At 37.6% G+C, this 25,294-nt stretch overlaps 1 protein-coding gene across 1 annotated transcript in view; it reads right to left on the bottom strand.

Annotated features, from left to right (window-relative positions):
• The window catches only part of CLVS2 (clavesin 2), a gene marked incomplete at its 3' end in the record, with an annotated part of 76,361 nt that extends 51,907 nt beyond the window's left edge, over nucleotides 1-24,454 (bottom strand). The window contains exons 1-3 of the mRNA XM_080700031.1: nucleotides 24,405-24,454; nucleotides 23,033-23,534; nucleotides 8,071-8,245 (exon numbers count right to left, since the gene is read on the bottom strand). Of these exons, the coding sequence (XP_080556157.1) occupies nucleotides 8,071-8,245; nucleotides 23,033-23,421 (564 nt within the window). The 5' untranslated portion in view covers nucleotides 23,422-23,534; nucleotides 24,405-24,454. The remainder of the gene's footprint in view (nucleotides 1-8,070; nucleotides 8,246-23,032; nucleotides 23,535-24,404) is intronic.
• Nucleotides 24,455-25,294: the final 840 nt, after the last annotated feature.

Raw genomic sequence — 25,294 nt, 5'->3', positions numbered from 1 at the left:
TTATAAAAGGGAAATAACTAGGTTTTTGAAAGATAAAGCATATCAATTTTATTAATAGCTCTAGTTAAACCTGATGCTATGTGGGGTCATGACCTAATCTTTTTAAAGTATAAATAGATGTTCACAGTTTTCATTCTTATTTGAAGACACTAGAAAAAATGAGATTCTGCTGAAAGAGGACACATCAAGATATGCATTAACATTGCTGCTGAAAAGCATATGAGAATCTGCTCTTACTCATCCTTTTTGTTCTCTATTTCAGGACATGTCTAAACATAGCCAAAAGAACGAAATGCAGAATAGCTCATATGGGTCCTTTAGTTTTTCATTATAGATATTTACTTTCTCTCCATCATTATCTCGATGGCTTAGATAAAAAATGTGTGATTTATATAATTTCTCTTTGTGCCCTCAATTATTTAGTGATTTGAAGCCAAAAGATAAAAGCCGGTTTGTTGGTAGTTAAAACGGTAGAAATAAAGCCGGGCATGGTGGCGCACACTTGTAATCCCTGTGCTTGGGAGGCCGAGACAGGAGGATCACGCAGGTTCGAAGCCAGCTGTGCTGGCTTAAGAGACCCTGTTTCCAAATAAAAAGTATAAAATAGGTCTGGGAGTGTAGCCCGGAGGTAGAAGGGCTTCCAGGAACCCCAGTCCCACCCCCCCCACAAAAAAGGGGGTAGAAATATTCAATTTTATTGAAAATTTCCAATATTCTTTAGTTCAGGAAATATGAGTTCAGTAACTTTGGCCCTTATTTATTTTTTAAGTTTAACACCTACTTCCTACAACTAGATAATTTTAACTCCTTCAGCTCATAATCAAAGAAAATGAACAGCAATTTTCATGTAAGCAAAAAATATAGTGATTGGTCTGGGTGTGGCGGCGCACGTTTGTAATCCCAGCATTCTGAAGGCTGAGACAGGAGGATCACGGTTCACAAACAGCCTCAGCTAATTAGTGAAGCCTTTTGCAACTCAATGAGACCTTGTTTCAAAATAAAATAATAAAAAATAAAGCTGTGGGTGTAGCTCATAGGTAGAATGCCCCTGGGTTCCATCTCCAGTACTGAAAAAAAAATTATATATTTTGTGATTGGGTGATTAGGAAGAGGGGAGGGAAGTATAAGAGGGTTATAGAGATGGAAATTATCAATACATGTTATGTGAATCTATAATAATGCCATAATGAAACCCATAATTCTGTATAATTAACCTGTAATAGTAAACATAGAGTGATTATATATACATGCATACATATGTATATGTATACAATTAATCTAGCTCATTGTCAAAGGTTATATAATCCCTCACTTTCTTGTCAAACTGAATATTATATATAGATTTTACATACCTACTGTCAGCTTTTAAGAAATACTTTACATCCTATTTCTAAGGACTTAATCTCTCAGTCATAACACATTCTAACACCACGAAATAAATCAACTTTAGGGTTTTCATTCATTTTGCTTTCGGTTAGGTAACAACCAAAAGGAAGCACAACTGAAACACACTTAGCTTAGTTATGCCCGTCATGAACAAAATATCACTTTTTTTTACACACTACCCTTGTCACCGTTTCTCAATATGGGTCTGCCTGTGCCCACAAAATGTGAAAATAAAGGCTCTCAAGTCCCAGCTGTGTCAGTGAGTAGAGACCATGAGTGTCTGTGTTCATCTCCAAAAAGATGGGAATTGTTTCAACACCATCCTATCAATGTTGCCTTAAGTTTACAAGGTAGTCGATAAGCAAGAGATTTCTATTATTATGCAATGCATTCTCACTCTGAAAACTATTGACAGGTCAACAACAATGACAAAAAAAAACACTTTTGTACAGCAGACTCCTTTGTTTCATTATAAATTTCTAATTTAGTCAATACCACAGCAAATTTCTACTTATATTCTCCCTTAACCACCTTGCACATGCACACCCACATGCAATTCCAAAGCTGCCAGAAATCCCAAGTAGAATTTGGAAAATGGAGTAAGTTACGGCTGGACTGAAGTTAATGGAGCTCCTCATTCGCTAGCTTTGGACAGCGATGTTCCAAATCATTAGCATGTCCTCTGCTGTTGGCAAGATTCCCTACATAGGACTGGCTTTCCAAAGAGTCGGAGCCAGAATTTGTAGAGGCAGCACTTTTTGCCTTTCACATGAATGATCAGGGCTCTCAGAGCTGAAAGATTGGTGGCTGCGGGTTGTGCCAGGCCCTTGAGACAAATGAAAGGGCCAGTGAATTGATTACATACTCTTGATTGTTTCACATGTACTTCTTTTCAAGTGTTCTTGGACTGTCAGCTCTACTAGGCACTTTACAATGGTCCCATATCTAACTTTATGCACCAATTTAAACCTCAGTTACAGTCAAACCCTTTGCCAGCGGGCCATGTCTTGGCTGCATTACTTAATTTTCAGCAGATGGGGTTTGGGATTTCTGTGAAATTATGAGAGCAAAATGCACAAAGACACAGCAGGATAGCACTAGGTGAATAACAGACATATCCCAAGGATTGGCAAATGACAATGGTAGAATTGGGCTAAGTTTTTAAAAATTTAAAAATAGAAGAGTTTCATTTTTAAAATAAGTTTCTGATATATTTTATAAGAAAAGAATAACAACAGAAATCAAAAGTATTAGAAGTAGAACCTTTTTCCATAAACTCAGAGTCTAACTGTTCCAGGTATTTCCAAACATTTCATGATTTAATTGGCTTCGTGGACAGATACCTTACAATCTTCAAGTCACAGTTAGTGTTATATTGATTTTCTAAGAAACTTCCTGTTTCTATGATTATTCTAATCAATTAACTTGTAAGCAGCAAGACAATTTTCTTTTTCTTTATCTCCAGTGAAGCCTGAATATCTTCTCACAAAGATATCTGATGCTGTCCTTTTCCCATCAGAAAACTGCATTATTTTTGAAGAAGAAGAAAAAACGTAGGTAACTTTTATACTTTGAATATATTTAGAGATTCAACACAGTGAAAGTATATAGAATTTAGACCAACATTTTGAATGGCTTGTCAATCTGTAGTTGGGTTTATAAAAGGTCTCGTTGGCTAACAGTAAAAATGGTTCTTTGGTCTTCATTCTCCATCTCAAAGAACTAAGAGGCTGATGTTCACTCAAGTAGTCTGCTCACTGGAAAAAGGCTATAGTCCTGCCCTTTGGTGTCAACAAACTCTACAAAGACACAGGCCAGTTATTTGGGACTTCTTTAGTTAAAAGTACACAATCAATTCCAATAAGGAAATTCCATATTATACTAAAATGTGAGTATTTAAATATGGCTGAGGGAAATTACTTTAAACTGAGCCTACCCAGTTTTTAAGAGGGACAAGCTAGGAATCAACAGTAACAACAGGATTCAAGAAATAAATTAGTCTCTAGAGTCAAAAAGTTGAGGCTCAAGTCATAATGTCAATGAGAAAATTTGGCTAAGCATTTTTTTTTCTTTTGGAACTAGAAATTGAACCTAGGGGCATTTTACCTCTGACCTATACTCCCAGTACTTTTTATTTCTTATTTGGAAAAAGGGTCCCACTAAATTCCATAGGCTAGCCTCCAACTTACAATCCTCCTGTCTTAGCCTCCCAACTGGCAGTCTAAGCATTTTTAGCTCTCTGAAGTTGCATTTCCTATCCTATAAAATGGGATTAATATTAACTAACACAAGAATAGTTTGAGAATTCTCTAGCTTCAACCTCTCCTTTCAATCCAAGCCAATCATTCTACCCAAACCATCTTTTTAAAGCAGAACAGTGCTCAGGTCACTTTCCTATATGAAATGTACCTATCTGGAGAGCACAGACAAACTACATAGCATACAGCTTCAGTCTCATGAAGTTCTGTCTCAGACAGCCTTCTCAGGGCCATCTCTAGTTACTTTCCTCAGTTTATTTCTCATCAGAGCCATGTCAAAATTAATTCATTATGGATTTCCAACCGTCTACAGCTCCATGTTCTCCCAACGTATTATTCCATTGTCCTCCTGCCTGAAATAATCAACTTATTCTTGTCCATATAGAAAACTTTTGTTCAACCATCAAAGCCCAGGATATCTTCATAACTACCACCTTTCCAGCGGAGCCAGGAGCTTCACCCAAAAGAATCAAACATTGTTTTGATAGGTGAAATAATCTTATTCCATTTTTCATTTTGTTTTTTAATATGAAAACATTTTATTTGGCATCCAATACAACAATATCTAGTGCTCTTTAACTATAAAGAAAACTCATAGAAAAAAATGCAGTCTGGGTATCTACAATGAGAACACCAAAGCAAAATAGATTACTCAAATTCCCAAAGTTAATCAACAATAATTAATCACAAATTAGTTAGTCATTGAATTGTGAGAAAAGCAACATATCCTGAGAAAAAATATGCCACCTGAAAAATTAGCTAATCTACATCAACTTTAATCACTGAAAACACCTGTCAGGTGCAATATGCATCATATCTAATATAATAATAATAAAATACAAGTAGGTAAAGAGACAGATTTAAACAAGTAATTTGTACAACACTTAGTATGTGGCAGGGTTGCCATCATCCAAATCCAGGTCTGCCTGACTCCTGAGGGCATTCTATGTTCATTCTTCCATATTGTTTTCTCACCTGAATTTATACTGTGGTCACATGTAAACCTCCAGATATCTTTTTTTTTTTTTTTTTTTTTTACTGGGCATGGAACTCAGGAGCATTCTACCTCCGAGCTATACCCCCAGCCCTATTTTTTATCCTTTATTTTGAAACAGGGTCTCACTGAGTTGCAAAGAACCTCACTAAGTAGCTGAGGCTGTCCTCGAACCATGATTCTCCTGTCTCAGCTCCCGAATGCTGTCCACATAGCTTTATATCATGAATCTGGTGTAATATCTATCTGTTTCACTCAAAATGGTTATCTCTTGAGGAGAAAGGGGGTAGTTATGTGGATAAATAGGTCACACACCCAACTCAAAAAAAATATACAGCCTCTTAAAATAGAAACATCCCATTCATAAAGTAGCTCATTGAAATAGCTATTCTGTCTGATGCTAGACTTGCCAGTAACCTTTCTTATATTTTTGTTAAACTACTTAGAATACTTATGTTTATCTACATCTATAAATAAAAGTAAAATTATATTAGAATTATGTATATATTACACTGAGTTATACAAAAGATTCTCATTTCTTAATTATCCTGGCTGCGCTAACTGGAAGGCATTTACAATTGGTGTAGTATTGGTGGTTTTGGCAATGGTAGTATACATTTTATTTCTGTGATGAATTAAAAATAAAGGAAATATACAGAAACATACAATGCACTATTTTTTACACAGTAAATGCAAAATAAAACAGGAACTAAATTTAAAAAGTCAGAAAGTGTTACTTCAATATTAAACTAAATACTATGAACTGGAACATTTTTAGCAATTCTATATTCCTAGGACTCAGAATTACCATTGTTCTTAGATATCATTATTTAGGCATGGACACAAGCATAGATAAACATTATTTTATTTTCAGCACTGAGGATGGAACCCAGGGCATTCCACCTCCAACCTACACTCCCAAACTTATATTTTTTATTTTTTATTTTGAAACAGGGTCTCACTGAGTTGCAAAGGTGTCACTAAGTAGCTGAGGCAGTCTGTAAACTGTGATCCTCCTGTCTCAGCCTCCCAAATGCTGGGATTACAACTGTGTGCCAGCACGCCTGGCTAGATACACATTATAAACAATCAATCTGAATGGGGAAAAGTTTAAGGGTCAGTCACATGTCAAATTAATTCTCAGAAAGAGCCCTCCTCTCTTCAGTTGCTTCTCAACTGGCAATCAGGAAGAATTAGACCTGTTTACTCAGTATGTGCTCTGGGAAACAGGAGAAAGTGAATAAGACATTTAGGAGAATAGAGAGAAGGCAATTCCATATGTGCAGCCCAGGTCCATGCACGCAAAAGGGATGATTTCCCTCTCTAGAGACAAACACAGAGGTTTGCTGGATGCAGTTCCCACTGTGCTCACACTTAGCACTAAAGAACCTCAGAGAGTGACTGTGGCTCATAAGAAACTGTAACATCTGAGTCATCAGTGTGTTCTTCAGTGATATCACACATTATTAAATAAGTCCATAAAATGTGAAAATTACAAAATAGAACAATAGTGAGCTGTCTTTTTTTTAAACTTTCTCAGCTATCAATTGAGTTCTCCAGCCTTTCTTACAGCAGAAGGCCTAGGATTCCTCTAATGCACAGAGAAGACACAAGTTAAATAAGGAGAACAATTAGGTTGCATCACCCATCTGTGCTGAGTGACTTTGTTAGTCAACTCTTGGTTGCAGTGAACGGAATACCTAACAGCAACAACTTAGAGGAGGAAAGATTTATCTTGGCTCATGGTTGCAGAGCCACTGATAAGCCAGCTCCAAGGCTTTGAGCCTGAGGTGAGACAGGACACCATGGTAGGAGGTCATGGCAGAAGAAAGAGAGCTGCTCAGCTTAAGGCAGCCAGGAAGTAGGGGGTAAGGAGGCAATAACAAACTTACTCTTCCAGAGCACAGCCACTTCCTCCAACAGGGTTCTACCTCCTACACTGTCTACCACCCCCAAGTAGTCCATTTGGCTATCAATAGATTAATCCACGGATGAGATCAGAGCCCTCATTATTCAGTCACACCCAAAAGTCCCAGCTCTGAATATTGCTGTTAGGAATCAAGTGTGAGCCTTTGAAGGAACATTCCAGGTACAAACTATAATGGTACCACAGTTGAGGGGAAACAATTTCCTTAACAAAGATCATCCTCTAGATGTTACTGGAAGTAGAGAAGAATTAAGTCTGATTCTACATAAAATACAGGCTACCAAACGTGCTTTATCCAGTGCCCTCTCTTAACCCTGTTCACTGTCTCTGTGGAGTTAAAATAAGGTGTTGTTAAAGATAAAACAGAAGCAAGGCTGACTCACCAAGAGCAAGTCAGGAAGCTTGTATGAAAAGAAAGATCAGTGTGTCTTATTCAGTCCAGAGTCAGAATTCAAACAGTGAATTCAACTTGATTAAGACACCCTGCCACCTACAGCAGTGGCCCATTGTGAAGAGGTCAGTAATCTCAATTTAGGTGCCCAGAGATGCAGTCAGAAATTACTATGGCAAAGAGATCTGGTCATTTTAGCTTATTCAACATAAAAAATTTAGTCTGAAACTCTGATGTGATAAATGAGAATGATTCACGGGTAATTCATTCTTTTAAAATAAGAGTTATTCTGAGTTAGAAAAAATAACTGCTAACTCACAAGCTTCTAAAGTATACTTTGAAAGTATAGAAAATAAATACAGAATATCACTCCAGTAAACTTGAAAATCTTTCTAGCAACTTAAAATCAGTTTCATAAGTATTATAAAGAAGCATGTAGTAAAGAAGGACATCCTAACAGTTAAAGAGAACTTAAAAGCAACAGGATTATGACATGGCACCAAATAATGATTTATTTTCAGTTTTATAATTTCCAAGCAGTTAAATATCATCCCCTGGAATATGCATCTTTACTATATAAATTCCATATGACAGCATCTCCCACACAAAAATAAAAAAATAAAAGAAAAGCCATTAATTCTACAGAGATAATTTAAAATGGTAATCTTAAGAAACCAAAATATCATATTGATGAACCTTAGGAAACATGCAGATGTTACTGATCCTTCCCAAATTCACTAGGTTAGAGGAATGAAGGAAATAGTTAATTAACTAATAAAGCCAGAAAAGGACAAAGAAATAAGAAAGAAAATCTAAATAGATAATAATTCAAATAAAAATGTTTCATTAATTATTAAGATAAAAATATCAGTCCATCACCTATATGTGTGTTTAGACATAAGGATGCTTCTGCCAAGCATCACAAACTCTCATCTATGAAAAGTCTAGCACTCTCCAGCTCTTTTTTGTATAATCATTTGTTCAGTTAGTATTTTGATGCTTATGCTCAAGATCCATGTTTTTTTATGATTCTGTAAGACACTTTGTATTTTAACTCACTGGACAAAAGAAGTCAAACATGAATGATTAGGAAACAGTCTTTGGTGTATCCTACCTGAAGGCCTTCAATAGCCAATCGCAGCATGCTGGGTGTAAGTTTAGAGGCTTGCTTGAAGGTGAAGTTACTCCAGTCTATGATCAAAACAAACCCATTTACTTGAAGCTCAGGATCTTCTATCATGGCTTCTAAAGAAAGTAATATGGCACGCAGAATATCCACCAACGTGTACCTATCAGCAACAAAGAAGTACTGAGTTAAATCTGACAACCACCAGGATAAAAACAATACAAAGTTTCTAGCACATTAAAATTCCCTTTAAAATGCCTCAGAAATATCAAGAAAATGATATTGTCTAGAAAACTTCTTTTAAGAAGATGTTTATTAGCTGAGTGAGGTTGTACATGTTTATCTCCCCAGCATTTGGGAGGCTGAGACAGAAAGATCACGGTTTGAGAACAACCTCAGCTACCTAATAAGGCCCTTAGCAACTCAGTGATACCCTGTTTCTAAAAAAAATAAAAAATAGGGTCGGGGGTATAGATCAGAGTTAGAATGCCCCTGGGTTCCATCTCCAGTACTGCAGAAAGAAAGAAAGAAAGAAAGAAAGAAAGAAAGAAAGAAAGAAAGAAAGAAAGAAAGAAAGAAAGAAAGAAAGAAAGAAGGAAAGGAGAGAGGGAGGGAGGGAGAGAGGGAAGGAGGGAGGGAGGGAAGGAGGGAGGGAGGGAAAGAAAGAAAGAAGGAAAGAAACAAGAAAGAAAGAAACAAGGAAGAAAGAAAGAAAGGAAGGAAGGAAGGAAGAAAGAAAGGAAGAAAGGAAGAAAGAAAGAAAGAGAAAGGAAAGGGAAAAAAAGGATGTTTACTTTATATGGCCCTTGGGACATAGAAGAATTTAACATGCCATGCCTTCTTCCCAAACAAATAACAAGGCTTTTGAAAACACTGCAGTGTATTCATACTATAGTAATTTAATTTGCCTCCAGGCCTTCTTATGCTTTTCTAAAATCTCATTTTAACTAACCTAAAATTGGGTATCATATTTTTAAATAGCTGAAAAATGTCCTCAGTAATACTGACACTTCCTATCTTTATACAACTAGCCTCCTATACCTGAGGGATCTGAATCTATAAATTCAACCAATTGAAGATATAAAATATTTTTAAAGATGTTTTTTAAGAAATATAGTACAATAACTTACATAGCACTTCTACTCTATTAGGTATTTTAAGGAACCAAGAAATATATATACATGGATGGAACCCAAGGGCATTCGACCTCCAAGCTACACCTTCTGTTCTATTTTTATTCTTTATTTTTGAAACAGGGTCTCACTAAATTGCAGAGGGACTCACTAAGTAGCTGAGGCTGTCCGTGAACTGCTATCCTCTGGTCTCAGCCTCTCGAATGCTGGGATTCAAGCATGCGCCACCATGCCCGACTCCAAGAAATAATTTAAACAGAAACAATTCAAAGTACACCTAAGTGGATGCACAGATTGTATGCAAACATTGCGCCATTTTATATAAGGGACTTGAGCATCTGCAGGGAATCCTGAAATCAATATCCGAAGGATACCAAGAGAAAACTTCATTTAAGAAAATTAAGAATAAGATTTAAAAGTTTTGTCAAGAAACAAGAATGATGTATGTGATAACTATGAATAAAAAATGGAATGACTTTATTTCTACTGAGTTTGTATCATGAAGATAAAAGAAGGGAAGGTGGAAGGTACAGGAAGAAAAGGTGATAAATACAAATAAAAGTCATTAAATCATGAGTGATACAAATAAAAGTCATTAAATCATGAGTGATGTGTGCATATATGCCTCTACCATCTTGTACTCCATTAAGATGTATGACTACAGTGCACCAATAAAAAAATCATGAAAATGTACCTCTCTATTATAAGGCAAGTTATCAAAATTTAGGGGCTAAATATTTTTTTCTGCTTTGTACCTTACTATAGTCCTGACATATTCTAAGAACTCAGTAAGTACACTTGTTTCTGTAAAATGGGACCAGAATTGAGTGCAAGGATACTGGTTGTCGATTAAGATACTCATTCAATGAAGAAAGAAGTAAAAAAAAAAAAAATAAAAAGCCAAATTTGGGAGACATCTATCTTAGAGATAAACTAACTAAAATTGGATACTTACTTGGATGTAGGACTCAAACTGAAGAAATATAAAGTATAACACAGATTGTGGCTTTAGAGCCTGAATAAATGGTAAAATGATTCATTAAAATCAATAGTGCAAACAGAAGAAACTTTTGGTGAAGGCTGAAGTATATAGTTTTGAATAAAACCTACTGTACTTTTGAAACATGCAATATACCCATAAAGATACATCAAATAAACTTTTATTTTTTGTGGTACTAGGGGTGGAACCCAGAGGCTCTCTACCTGTTGTCTGTACTCCCAGACCTATTTTATATTTTATTTGGAAACAGGGTCTCACTAAGTAGCTGAGCCTGGCTTCGAACAAGTGTGATCCTCCTGTCTCAGCCTCTCAACCTCAGGGATTACAAGCATGCGCCACCACACCTGGTGTCAAATAAACATTTAATAATACATTCTAAGCTCAGAAGAGAGCACTAAGCCAGAAGTTCTGGAATCAAAAGTGTGAAGACTCTAAGAAAAAGAAAGCAGAGAAAATAAAGGCTATCAGAACAAAGAAGAATATCAGATAAATATCCTGAGAGAATCCTTAGGAAATCCCAAAATTTTAAAAAGAATCAGAATTTGTGAACAATGTTAACAATTCTCAATTTTATATAGCCCATATTTTAACATTTCCTTTTCCTGAGACATTCAGGTAGAAATGTGAGATGGGGATGGGATGGGGAGGGCTGGATTAGGAATAGAACTCATTAGCCAGGCATGGTTGTGCCCTTTTGTAATCCCAGTACTTGGGAGGCTGAAACAGAAGGATTGCAGCCAGAGCCTCTGCTACTTAGTGAGGCCTCTGCAACTTGGTGAGACCCTGCTTCAAAACAAAGGATAAAAAATAGGGCTGGAAATGTAGCTTGGAGGTAAAATGCTCCTGGGTTCCATTCTCAGTACCATAAAAAGTAATAATACAAATCATCACCATTTAGTGAAAGTAATAGACATGTCAGGGACACAGTCTAAGAGAGTGAATGAGAGGGAGGAGCTCTGTTCTTACTTCTAAAAACATCTGGATGTGAATGGAGAAAGTATAGTATTCTGGAAAAGAAAAAATAAATAAAAGTTGAACTTTAGCAATTTCTCACCTTTTCATAGCATCATTTTCCCATTTGCAAAACTAGTAGTTAGGAACAGAATCTCCTTTAGGTTTCTTGCACACACCAAGCATAGGGTATAATGTCAGGAGACTTCAAGGTAGAATCTCTGTTCTGCCTTTCACTGGCTGTGTGGCCCACAATGTGTCGCTGGTCTATAATTCTAAGGTTTGATTTCCTTATTCGAAAGAATAGAAGTAATTGCATCTACCTCACTGTCCCGTGGGGTTGAGGGAAAGGAGGGATAGAGAGCATTGAGTCAAAGAGATGATTCTGTTGAAATTTGTACAATTTGAGGCATACAGCATGTATTTAGTAAATTTTGGTTGGAACATATACATAACATACTTTTTATTGTAATGGTAGCTCTGGATGTAGTATACTACTCAGGGTACAATCAGAACGGAAATTTTTTTACTTAAGAAGTTGGTGTTCTTTAAGATAGATTATTACTATTGTAAAAGACGAGGATTCCAAGATTATTCTTAGGCTACTACAGGCCTAGAAAAAAATACTTTCTGAATACAAAATGAAATAAAAATTTGAAGAACAATATTTATTTTCTATTATATCTGTGAAAATGTATGGCTTAATACTTTTAATGTCACTTCACAGATAGCCTGCACAGAGATGAGAGAGTTGGAACAGGAAGACTATATTTAATGTTAAAATTGGGCATCTCCCCACATCAGTTTACTTTCTATAATAAATAATATTATCATAAAGAAAATTAAAAATCAGAAAAGTCCAACTTAGAAGGTTTCCTCATTATAAGAAAAATTTATTTAGTTGTCCATATGAATACCACATAGTGTTACTATCAAAATACCATAAAATAACTCTGAAATCAGCATTGAAAGTATGATGCATTTGTGTGTAGTAAAAGTAAATCATGACACCCATAAGGACTGAAAACAAGAGGCAGTTTGTTTTAAGAAATATACTTGAAGTATGATTTTCCTGAACTGTGTCAAAATCAAAAGAAAATATGTATTTTTATATAATGATATAAATGTATATATATGTACATACATGCATATACATACACACATATATATGTGTATATGTGTTTGTATGTACATATACATTTATACATGCATATACATATACACACACACACATATATATATATATACACACATATATCATTATACCAAAAAAGTATAAAAGAAAAAAAGCAAATACCAGAATTAGCAAGGAATAAAAGCATGTTTGCAAGGTTTTCAAGAGTAGATCTAACCAGTTTTTAAAATTTGAGAAATAAATGAACTTTAATGAATCACATTAATTTATAAGTATAAGAAAATAAACATAAAAGACCCTAGCTAACAGCATTAGAAGGGCAGGTCAGCACCACTCTTGACTTACTCTAGTCCTCTGTTGTCAAACATGTCATATTATTACCATTAGCAACTCAGCAGGCTATTCTGTAGCACAAAATTATTCATTATTACACAGGTTCTTGCCAAAGTCTACAAAATATTTTCCAAAGAAATGTAGCATCTACAAATTTATCTCTTCAGGGATACTACCATCATCCTTCTCTCTTAATTTGTTTTAACTTATAACTTACAAATTAAAGATCACTATAATTAAATATGTTACATGTTCCTGTTAGGAATTTAGACTCAAATTGCATGAGTTCCATCCTTGCTGTGCTTCCCTTGTAGATCGGAAGACAGCCATAAATAAAAACTAGCACATTATTGCAGCTCTTGACTCCTGATTGTGCTTCCCAAAATAGCATTAGCTAAAACATGAATTTGTGCAGAAAATGATGCACAGCACATAGGAAGGAGAAATCATGACACCAGCAAGAAACTTTACAACTAACAGAAGACTGTATAGACCACCATCTTGTTGAAAGAAATCAAAACTGTTATAATACGTAAAAAAACATACGGGGAAGATACTGACACCTATTTACTTGCTGTGTAATCAGAAGGAAATATCTAATCCCGCCCTCTTGAAAAAAAATTAGCTATGAAATCAGTCTGTAAAAGTAGGATATATGCAAAGAAGGATATTTGTTGATGAATTAATAATTTAAGGCATTTTTGTTTAACTTAATCAAAACCTTTTGCTGTAAAACTTACCACTATCCCAAATGCATAGTGAAAATGGCGACTCTTGTCTATTTTGCTAATCTCAACTTGCCCTTGAACACTCAAGAATTTATTGAACCTTGCTAAGCCTCTTTTTCCTCATTACAAATAGAAGTAGTCATAGCTACCTCATAGAACAGAAAGTAAAATACTAAGCCCAGTGTCGAGCACACAGAAAACCCTTTAAATGTTAACTTCTATAATTTCAATAATTATTACTTCTTTCTATTGTCACATATTGTACACTTGCTTTTATTCTATTTTGCCTATGTCTTCTTCACGGAATTGTTATGAGACTAGAAATAAAATTAAAATGTATATAAGGCTTTTAAAAGTACTTGGTATATAACAGAAGCAATAACAACATTTGCTATACTCATCGCTTTTGATACTCTTCTGTTTGGTTCCATGATGCTACATTGACCTTTTTCTCCTCCCACTCTTCTGAATACTTTCTACTTTTCCTCTTCGGTTTTGCTTCTCCTCCTATCATGCAAATGAGGAAATAGACTTTGATTTCCTGTTTTCATCATGCAGTATCTTATAGAGCTCCTGAGTCATACGCTCATCCCTTCAACCAATATGGCAGTGATTGTCTAGTCTGTGTGTGCAGAGCAAGTGGCCTTCAAAAGCAATGCCCTCATCTTTCCAGTTGTCAAGTAAACATCAGCATCTTAGTACCTCCTTGTTACTTGAAATACTTCATATTAATGGTACTCATCCTAGAGCCCCCCCAACCCACTTCCCCTCTGGGATTATCTGCATCAGTCAATTAATAATCACTCTTGTATATTCTCTTTCCTTTTTCCTCTGTGTGTATTTACCAAGACCCAACTATTTTTTCTTCCTTTATTTACTTATATGTGTTGGCATTCAACTCTTTCTTTCCAGTGGAGACCTGGCTTCATTTTCTAATATAATGGCACTTCTGTCTCTTTTTATTTCTTTCTTCTTTTTCTCCTCTCCAAATCTTATCTACCCCCTGTTGTGAGATTAATTATCCTAAAACTTCCACATAACACTTTGTCCCCATGACTCTTGTAAAAACCCATAACTGCCTTAATCTCACCTCTTTCCTTGCACACCCTTGCACAGGCTCACCTCAGCCTCCAAGGTTTTGTCACATCTGTCCCTCAACAAAGTAGTATGCTCCACCACGCTTTCATCACTTCAGTCCACTGAGGACACCACTACTTTTCATCTCTAAGTTCTAACCTTCTCTGGACCCAACTTCAGCACGCTTTCGTGGGATACTGTCTCCACCTGGCAAAAAACCCAATGCCTTTTCCCACTCTGAAACCCTAGAGTGCTTAAGTAGCAGTGTTTGCCTATGGCAGTAGACAAGTAATATTAGCTTAAAAACTGAGTTTCACATTTGATACCACTTTCTGTCTTTATTTCCCAATATATCTTGGACAGTGTAAGTGTACAAAAATAGATACTGAAATCAGTTTTCCAAGGATGCAGATGACTCTGCTCCATTCCTCCCTTCAGGGGTCACAACGGTGTCCTAATCTGGCATTGATTTTTGTCATACCATTAACTATGGCTTCCTCCTAGACCAGAGAAAGGACAAGACCCTTGTTACACAGCATGACAGAGTGGCCGTGCCCTGCCTGCAGCTAGTAGCCCTCTCACCTTTATATATATATATAAAAGAAGCTAATTGCATAAGTGAATTCTGAGGTACTTTCAAAAATATTTAACAAGATCAGGGAAACTTCTTCAGCTTCTAGTCAAGCTTTTTGTGTGTGTGTGTGTGTGTGTGTGTGTGTGTGTGTGTGTGTCTTTGTGTGTGTGTTTGTGTGTGTGTTTGTGTGTGTTTGTGTGTGTGTGTGTGTGTGTGTGTGTGTGTGTGTGTGTGTGTGAGAATTTCTGGCTTATGCTCCCCTCCTGGAGTTCACAGCATTTCCTCCTCTAGCAAAGTGGACAGTCAGTGCAAAGATCAACTTAAATCACAAACAGGTTATATCCTTTTACTCTCCAGTCTTTTCAGCATGACAGGGAAAAAGAAAAAGAAAACTGACATCCTGGCATTACACTGAGCAGCACAACAGCCAGCAATTTTCCTTTGTCACTAAATCAATCAGCCATTATTAAATTCTTCATTAAGCCTGCCCCAGCCCCTCAGCTTTCATTAAACCACATTTTCTAATGTCTGAAGCACTTCTTATTGGAAAGGTGCTTGGGGGAGAGACAAAGGAGAAGGATTACCTTTATGAATACCTCAGGGTATGATTAGTGCTAAAGCTGATGAACCCATCTAGGTGTTTTATATTGTAGAGTGGTAATAATAATACCTCTACCTGTGAAATAATTTTAGGATTTCCAAAACAATTTCAAATGCATTATCTTAATCCCAAAACAATTGCCAAGGTCTCTGGGGCTTTCTTCCTATTATTTGAGAGATGAGGACATAAGGTCTCAGAGAATTTAAACATTTTGCTGAACTCCAACATGGAGGAAACAGGAAGCCTAGATTAGAAGCCTTATCTTTCTGATACCACATAGACCAGTGTTCTTTCTACGCCTCCTGGTGCCTTATCTAGGACAGTTTTTGATAACTCTTCTGCTTTTTCATGTATTGGTGTTATAACATGTCAGGAGATAGGAGGTCAGAGGTCAACATCAATGAAGCACACAGTGGCACTGTGTCAAACATTTTTGAACCTGGCCACAATACAGAGATTTGTTGGAGGGAAAATACTAAGACTTTCACAAGGAGTCAGGAGAGGAAGCAGCTAAGTCAACAAACCCTAGAGAAATATCTACTCTGAAATTTTCATTTGTCTGGCTTCTATCACTGAGAACAGAAGATAAGCTGTCTCAAATTTGCTTTAATGTTTTTGCTATGTAAATGTAGGTGGGTGAGAACAAGATAATCATTGGAAATGAGACATCTGTGAAAAAAATGTCATTATGGGGGGGAAGGTGAAAATGTGTACCTATTGCACCAATAAAATAAAATGGTGGTGGACAAAAACAAACACATCAGGAAGTCAACATTGTGTGTGTGTGTGTGTGTGTGTGTGTGTGGTACCAGGGATGGAATCCAGAGGCATTCTACCTCTGGGCTATTTTTTATTCTTTATTTTGAAATAGGGTCTCACGGAGTTGCAAAGGGCCTCACCAAGTAGGTGAGGCTGTCCACAATACTCCTGTCTCAGCCTCACCTTTTCAGGGAAGAATGTTCCAAGTCTTTGTTTAGTAAAGTCTTTCTCTTCAGAAAATATACTCTTCCACCTTAACTCTTTGTCCCTAATTGTCTATATTCTGATTTTATATCAAGACTTTTTGTAACCATGCACATTCATGTTTGAACAATTCACAATAGTCAAATCATGAAACCAACCTAAATGTCAATAAATAGATGGATTGCAAAGTTATGGGATATACACACAATGGAATTCTACTCAGTAATGAAGAAGAGAAGAATTTATTTCATTTACAGAAAAAAATGGATATATCTAGAGAACATTATGCTAAATGAGATTAGCCAGTCACAAAAAGTGAAGGGTCATATGTTTTTCCTCATATGTGAAGGCTAGGGAGAAATCAGGATAAAAGAGAGACTTCAGATGAAGGCGGAGAAACCCCAGTGAAGCAATGGAGGGCATATATGAAAGATGTTGGGAGAGGGGAGGGAGAATTAATGAAGGAAGCATTTCTATGACATCATGTATATAAAGGAATTATCAAAGTCAATCTTAATGTCATGTACAGAGAAGGGGGAAAGTGGAGTGGGAGCTAGGGGAAAGCTCACCTTGTGCTTTGTGCAGGTATGTCCCTATCACTCTGAACTTCACTGTGATGTGAGATTAAAATGCACCAATAAAAGTATATTTTAAAAAATTGTCAGAACCCAATTTTTATATAACTATATCTAAGTGTCTTTTCCTTTATGTCGGTAACTATACACAAAAGGAAATTCACTTACTAGTTGTGTGATCATGAAGAAGCACTAAACTGGTATAATACATGCTGCATAAATATTTCATTGAAAAATATATATTTAAAATGAATGAATGAATAAAAGAAATGGAAGAATAAAAGTTTGGCTTCAGTTAACCATACAGGCTATACCCTTTCTATATACAGTAAGTAGGCTACATTGTCCCCCATGACCAGAATGTCTAGCACTGACAAACAGTATTATCAAAAATGTTTGTGACTTCTTTGATAGCCATTAAAATTTTTTCTAATTGGTGCATGTAGTCATAAATCTTAATGGGGTAAAAGATAGGAGAGGCATACATGCACATATCACTCATTTAGCCTTTCCACACTTCTTACCATTCTCTCCCTCTTCCCTCCTTTTCATGTTTGACTTAATGATTGACTTTACATTGTTTGTGAATGTACATCATGTACATTAGGGAATTTTCATCTTCCCTCCTCTCATCACCCTCAGTTAGGTTGCCTTATTTGCTCATCTATAGTTTCTTCTTCTTCATCTAGAATTTTTCCTATGACCCATTTTCTCCCTAGCTTCTGCATATTAGGGGCATTATCTGATGTTTTTACTTTTTGTGTCTGACTAATCTTGCTTAGCATAATGTTCTCCAGTTCCATTCACTTCTCTGCAAATGACATAATTCTGTTTTTCTTTATGGCTGAGTAAATCTCCACTGTCTACATATCCCATAGATTTTAATTCATTCATCTGTTGATGGACATCTTGGCTGATTCCATAATTTGGCAATTGTGAATTGTGCAGCTATAGCTACACATGCAGTACTATGGTAGTTTGGTTTTCATTCTTTTGGGTAAATACCCAGAAGTGGTATTGCTGGTAATGGCAAGTTCATTCTCATTTTTCTGAGGATCCTCCACACTGTTTTCCAAAATGGTTGAAGTAATTTAGAATCCCACCAACAATGTATTACAGTTCCCACTTCTCTACCCCCTCCTCAGCATTTGTCATTAATAGTTTTAATGATTGCCATTCTAATTGGAGTTAGGTAGAATCTCAGGGTAGTTTTAATATTAACTCTGATTGGTAATGATATTGACTATTTTTTCATGCATCTATTGGCCATTTGAATTTCTTCTTTTGTGCAGTGTCAAATTATTTCAGAGAGATTATATAGCCCTTAATGCTTCAAAGTTTGTGCTGTGTGTCTTGGCCTTTAGTACCTACTAAAAATCTAGGTAAATAACAAATACCAACCTGAAGTTGACTTTTTAAAATCAATTAATATAAAATATTAATTTGCTTAGCCTGTTTTTTGATATCCTAAAGATCCAAAATATAATAATATCCTTTGCATTTTAATATCACTATTGTTACAGTGAACTCTATGTGCCTGCCCTAAGTGAAGTCAATAGAGCTCTTTTATTTTCTCAAAATTGAGGAAGTATTCTAATTTACTAAGAATAACTTATTAACATACTAAGTGTTGCTCATGGTTTTTTTTTGTTTTGTTTTGTATTATTTTGTTTTGTTTGCAGTATTGGGATGGAACAGAGGGGCTTTCTACCCCCGGGCTACATTCTCAGCACTCTCAGATCTATTTGATATTATATTTCGAAACAGGGTCTCACTAAGTTGCTGAGAGCCTCACTAAGTAGCTGAGGCTGGCTTTGAAACTGGGATTCTCCTGTCTCAGTCTCCCAAGCATGGGGATTACAAGCATGCACCATCATGCCCGGCTGTTGCTCATGTTTTAAAATACCATTTAAACATTTTTCTTGAGGCATCCTTTCAGGCACTCTGGTAACTTTCAAATACTGTGCTTCTCTTCAGCCTTGTTACACATTGGAAACAAGCAAACAACATAGTATGGGCCAGACCTCATCCACACCTACTGAAGGTGGTCTTCTGGTTTTTAGAGACTATCCTATTTTTTTTTAGAGATTTGTCACAATTTTCTTCTAATGATCCTCAAGATAATATTTGATTCCTCCCCCATTTTCCTGTGGTTTGTACCAAAAACAGAGTTTGCAATCAGTTGCAGTTTCCAGAATATATGTTAAAAGAGGATCCTTACAATATGGAAGGTCAACTGGGACAGAAACCCCATGGAATGCACACCTACCATTTGTAATTCTGACCAAGTCAAAATCTACCTATAACAAAGCTCTACAATGCTTCCAGGATTTTGAACATAAGGACTCCTGATCCACCAATATGTATGACAAGGACTTTTTAGTTGAGAAATATTTTAATGCTTTAATTAGCTGAGACAAAAAGTCTTGAAAAATCAAGCCAAAAATTCTTTTTTACTTTTTTAATATTACTGTGAGTGTTTCTCCCTAATTGTCTGGTTTATTTCCCTTGACTATTTAATCCATTCCTGGTAAATTTGATTTTATTTTATGTACATTAGTGTACTTCCAAAAAGATGAAATCTTTGTAGCTGGCTTTAAGCAAATTTGTAGAGTCTAGAGTTATTTTTAAGTAGAAAGCTAATGTGATAGTCTTTAATTTTGAACATTAATCATGCTAATTTAGTAAATGGGAACATGATCATAATTCAAACAGAAGCAACAACTACCTGCCTGTTTACAAAATTTCTATGAAAAAAGCCACATAAAAGGAACAAAGAGACAAAAAAAGTAATTTTTAGGCAAATTTCAGGCTGAATTAGAGGATCATAGCAACATCTGACGGGTTGTTATTTTACCCCTTCCAGAACTTCAATACTGTAAGTGATAATCAATGCCCACTGTGAAAGCCATAGATAGTGTAAGATGGTATGGTTAGTGCTTTCTGAATTGCTATCATATTAAGAATCATTTGAATTCTAGTGATAACTATTAACCGGATGGCTAATGACTATTAACCAGATTCCAGATAAATGGTTGTTTACTATGCTAAAATATAGGTAGGTACTTTATAGCTTTCATAAGATCGAATTCTACCAGCAGGCTAACAGACAACTCTTATACATCATCTTTATGATTCAGGTGATATAATTCCACTCGTGAATATTCCCAGTAGTTATGTCCAGTAGATTTCAACTTTTCATGTTTCTGCTCTCAAACCCAGGGGCCTAGATTGCCATTCCTTCCATTCCAAACTTTTTTATAAAGCAATGCTATATCTTAGAGTTTTACAGCCTATTATCATCACATTCTGTTGATGAAATCAGGTGGACAATATGGAGGTATATGCTGAGTTCTAAGCATGGCACTGCCGTTAAGAAAGAACACAACTTAAAAAAAATTCAACTCAAGAAATGTGGTCAGAATTATGTTCAGTTGTATAGTTCCCTGGAAAGGCAGGATGGGGGCCAGAAATGTGAGAATACCTGACTGAATCACCAAGGGGTGAGGGGGAGGAAAGAGTAATAGCAACTGGCACATGGCAAAGCCACCAAAGACAGCAACAGTAAGCTGAGCACGTGGAGAAGGTGGCACAGACTTCTGTAGGAGTCAAGTCTGATAAGCTTTGCAACTCAGGGTAGAAGAAGAGGATTCAGACAGAAGAGATGGTAGGGTCAGGGCACTATGAGAGAGGCAGCTGTCTTTCTCTTTTCAGGAGGGACCAAAGCAGTTAGAAAGCAGTTAGTTCTTATGCATATATTCTAGGGACAGAGGTTTACAGAAGATGCCAAGATATGCCAAAATAGCAAAATTGCACCCACTAGTCTTTGCCATTGGGTTTATGTGGATTTGGTATAAGAAGCAGTAGGAAAAAGCATTTTTTTAAGAACACAGGAAATAGAAACTATTTAAATTTAGGTAAGCTTTAAATACTTGCATACATTTTCACTTAGATGTGCTACAACTTCTGGGTTATACCTGTTCTTTTTCCAATATAATTCACAGTTAATAGTCTACAAGACAGAGCTTCTCAATTTAATTTCATATGCACACGGTATCAGTGTTTATAATTTTGTGTAGGCTTAATATAAAATAACTCAAAATAATCAATCAATAAATCAGATTTCCAGAGATATAAGGCTTGATTACTTATTACCTGTCCTTTATATGAATGCATGAGATAGATAACTGAAACAGTTTCCTGAGTATATCCACAATAATCACCTTCACACTACATGAGAACTGTGACTAGCTTTTACCTTAATTGGATTTCTAGATCAGTATAAATACTAGTTTACTTATAGAAAAAGAAAAAAATAGTTCTAAGTTATGTGTATGTCTCTCTAAATGAACTCTGCCTCTCTAACAATATATCTAACAAACTTCAAGCTAGATATAAAATATAAAAAATTCACAGTTCTCATATTAGTACAATCCAATAAAGTTTCAGTCTACTGAAATAAGAAATATTAGGTTCTTTCTCAAGTAATTTTTCAAGATTTGATATGCACAGTTAGTTTTCATGACAACAGTGTACTTACAGTTTTAAAAACCCACTTTGTAAAGAAAACTATGACCAATGGGTTGGAATCTCATAGTTCTTTGAAGTTTTCTGCCTGATAAAAAGTACAGTATAGTCTCTATAACTAGTAAAAGGTAAGGAAATTCCATTCTCTCCCAATGGTTAAAATTCAAAGAGGAAAACTATTGTAAAATGTTAAAAAAAATTAACATTCCAAGAAACTCAGAAGCCTATCTAGAAACCCATAATTCTATATCATCTTTCAGTAACTGTAAAAGTACTTAGAGTTGCTCCAGAGATGCCTTCGACTAACCACACACATTCAAAATCACCATTCACAGAACTAAACACACATTGAGGTCTTAACAATCAACTTCTAATGATTAGCTCAAATAGCATTTTTAAGTCTCACGAAATATATTTTAGCTTTGAACGTAATCGAAATTACCCGATACAAGAACCTTTCCTTTACAATTTCTTCTACCTTTCAGCCTGAGAAATTAATTCTGACTGAAGAAGCGGAAGTATCATTGTTTGCTTTTTGTCTGTAATAATACAGATGGAGTGAGAATACGATTGCTCCTCTATTAAATAGCAAACAAGCTAAAAAAAAAGTCAACCAGCTGATATATCTGAACATTTTCCACTTCCTTCCAAAAGATGAAAAATCACATCAGACAGGAAACATATTCTTCAGATTAGTGGCAGGTGTAGAACAAGCACACCAGTCAGCCTTTATTTTATGCTCAGAGACAGAGGGTACAACTCTTGCTTTCCAGTGAAGTGACACACATCATATTATGCCTTTATCTACACATCACCAAGCAGAAAAGTTCCCCAGCAATGAAACTACCTGTTCTTGCTTAAACACTAGATTTTCATAGAAAATAAAATATTGATTCTTAAATTGTGAAGACAATGATGATGATGATGGTGGTGATCATGATGACAATGATAGCACTGAATCTAGAATTTTTCTAGGAGAAGGGAGGATAAGTTGTCTCCATTCTCTACTCATTTTCTCAGATGAGTAAATGTATTCAGGAGGTGAAAAATTGGAAGCTTTATTTAGAAGTTAAATAACTCAGATCTCAGGGTAATAATATGGTTCAGAAAACACTGAAAGCTGCAGTAGAAACTGGGTGTTCGTGAAGGAAGAGTTTTAAAAGTAAAAATAAAAGTCCTCCTCTTTTCTTGGGCGGGCCACCAAATGCTCATTTCTTATTCCCAGTTCCTTATCCCCCCAGCCCAATAAACAAAAACATCAAAATTGCAAAAGCATGACACTACCCAGGGTAAATTCTAGAAAAGAGGAGGAAAAATAAGGCTTATGAATAGAAGTTCGGATTTAGGATTTACCTGCTCTGATCCCAGTTGGCAGCAAAAAGGACTAGAATCTTCCTGCCATAGTGGTCCAGATTGGCCAGGCCCCCGGGGAAGCCATCCTTCAGCGCCTGCTTGATGCCAGGGTCAGTGGCCTTGAAGCTTTTAAACATGTCCAAGTTCTGCTGCCGGTACTCAAAGTATTGGGCCAAGAGGCGGAAGGCCTCAAAGTGATGAAACTTCCTGGCCCGCAAGAAGCGTAAGATGAAAGCATCATCCGTGCGCAGAAAGCCAATGTCCGGCCTGGTGATGACCATGTCCCTCACCTCCTGGATGTCCTGGTGCAGCGTGTCGGGGTTCTCATTGAGTTCCAGGCGAGCTTTCTCCAGGGTCTCAGGAGAGAGACCAGCTTGTAAATGAGTCATTGTTCTGTTGTCCCCAGCCTTCCCTTCTGGGGCTCTTGTTGACTGTCCCACAGCAAAGCTGGCCCTTGCCCCTCCACGCCCTGGCCCCCAGACCTTGCTGCGGTCTGCTTCCTCTCCTTTACAGGAAATGATTCCTCTTTGCGACCAATCAAGTACCCTGTTGCTCCTGCTTTCCACAGTTTTCTGTGGAGAATAGAAACTTCTTCCCCCTTCCCCTAAAAACAGCACACCAAGGTGTTTCTCTCTTCTCCTTTAAAGAGATGTGGACCTCCGAAGGGCCCTGAATGTCTGCTTCTAGTTCTTTCTCCGAACAAAACACTCCTAATTCCACCTAGCTCGGGCGGTTCTGATCTTGGTACTGTCCTCTTCTCTCCTCTTCCAAGATGTAATAAAAACAACCCCCACGCACATCTCAGCCCCAGCGCCGTGATGCTTCTGTGGTCCCTACTGAAGAAAGCGCCTGCCAGGGATAAAGATGGGAATTCTGATTAATAATAAGGTGGCCCTTCAGCACGGAGCTCCAGGGCGGGGAGAGAGCATCTTTGCCAGAAAGAAAAAGAGAGAAAGGGGAGCGGGAGGGGAGGGGGTAGGAGCTTATTTCTTCTGCTGCTTATTCAAAGACGCTATTTTTAAAAAAGATATTTTTGTGAGATTTTATTTATGATGATTATGATCCAATTAGGGGGACTGCAGATAGCGCACCTTCCCTCTGCCCCTCTTGGATACACCGTGATCTTATAAGGCACCAGCTGGGTTTTTGGTGGCGTTGGCACCAGCGTGGGCTCCCCCAACCCCACCCCCAACTTCTGCCTTCCTCTCTCCCTTTATTTCATACACAGCGGGAGGGGGGAGGGTTCCTCTCTGGGAAGGTGCATGTCAAAAACGGGGTGATGGAGGGAGTTGTGGAGAACGAAATAAAAAATATCTGTATCTTTTCTATAAACCCCAAAAGCAAGAAAGAAGAAAGGACAGCCGGCTCCTACCAGCAAACCCGGCGGCGGGGGACGCTAAGCAATGCGGCACTCCCTGGCATCCATCAGCCCCGGCTCGGCGGCGGCGGCGGGGGCGACCGCAGCATCAACTCCTCTCGGTGGGATGGCGAGCAGAGAAGAGGGGCGGCGGCGAGGATCCGGGCCGGAGACTCACTCGGGACTAGCTGCGACCGCATCCTCTGAGGACAGCCCGGCTCCTCTGCCAGCAGGAGGGGTGGGGACCGCAGGGCTAGGGCCACCCCTGTCCCAGGTCCTCGCCTGGCCCTGCCATTTTAGCCTTCGGGAGAGAAGGGAGGGAGGGGGCCCGAACACTGGGCTGGGGAAGGCCACGCCAGGGCCCCGCCTTTGTGCGCCGGCCAGGGCGGTGGGCGCGGCGGGGCCTCCCGGGCGTCCGGGGTCTCCGCGCCCCTCCCGCCGCCGCCTAAAGCAGGACGCTGCTCAGCCCAACTCTCTAATTATCCCAGCACAGATCTCGCCGCGACGTAAGCACAGAGCTCTCGCACGCACTCCGCTCCCCGCTCCCTGCCTCTTTGGGGTAGGACGGTAATTGTGGTGGCGTTCAAATTTCCCAAACCCCAAGTTTAACCTGCCCCTGGTCCCCACTCCCTGGCACGGAGCCTTCCAGCTTCCCCACGCCCCTCTGTCATCTCTCACCCTTTGTGTGCAAGACCCCAGAGTGGCCGGCCGGCTAGCAGCCCTGGTGAATGGTAATGCACACCGACTTACAGTTCCTAATTCCTGCAGGAGGTCATTTCTGTGTGGAAGGAGTACTGAAACATTTTGTACTTTCTGCATTTGTTGTAAACAGAGATGTTTAATTTAGGAAAGAAGACCAGAGTGGTTCCAACACATTAGATTGATGATTAAGCCTCTGGAGGAAC

Source organism: Muscardinus avellanarius, assembly GCF_963383645.1.
Source record: "Muscardinus avellanarius genome assembly, chromosome: 8".
Lineage (NCBI taxonomy): Eukaryota > Metazoa > Chordata > Mammalia > Rodentia > Gliridae > Muscardinus > Muscardinus avellanarius.
Note: the sequence above shows the minus strand (reverse complement) of the source record. Positions and strands in the feature narration are given on the sequence as shown.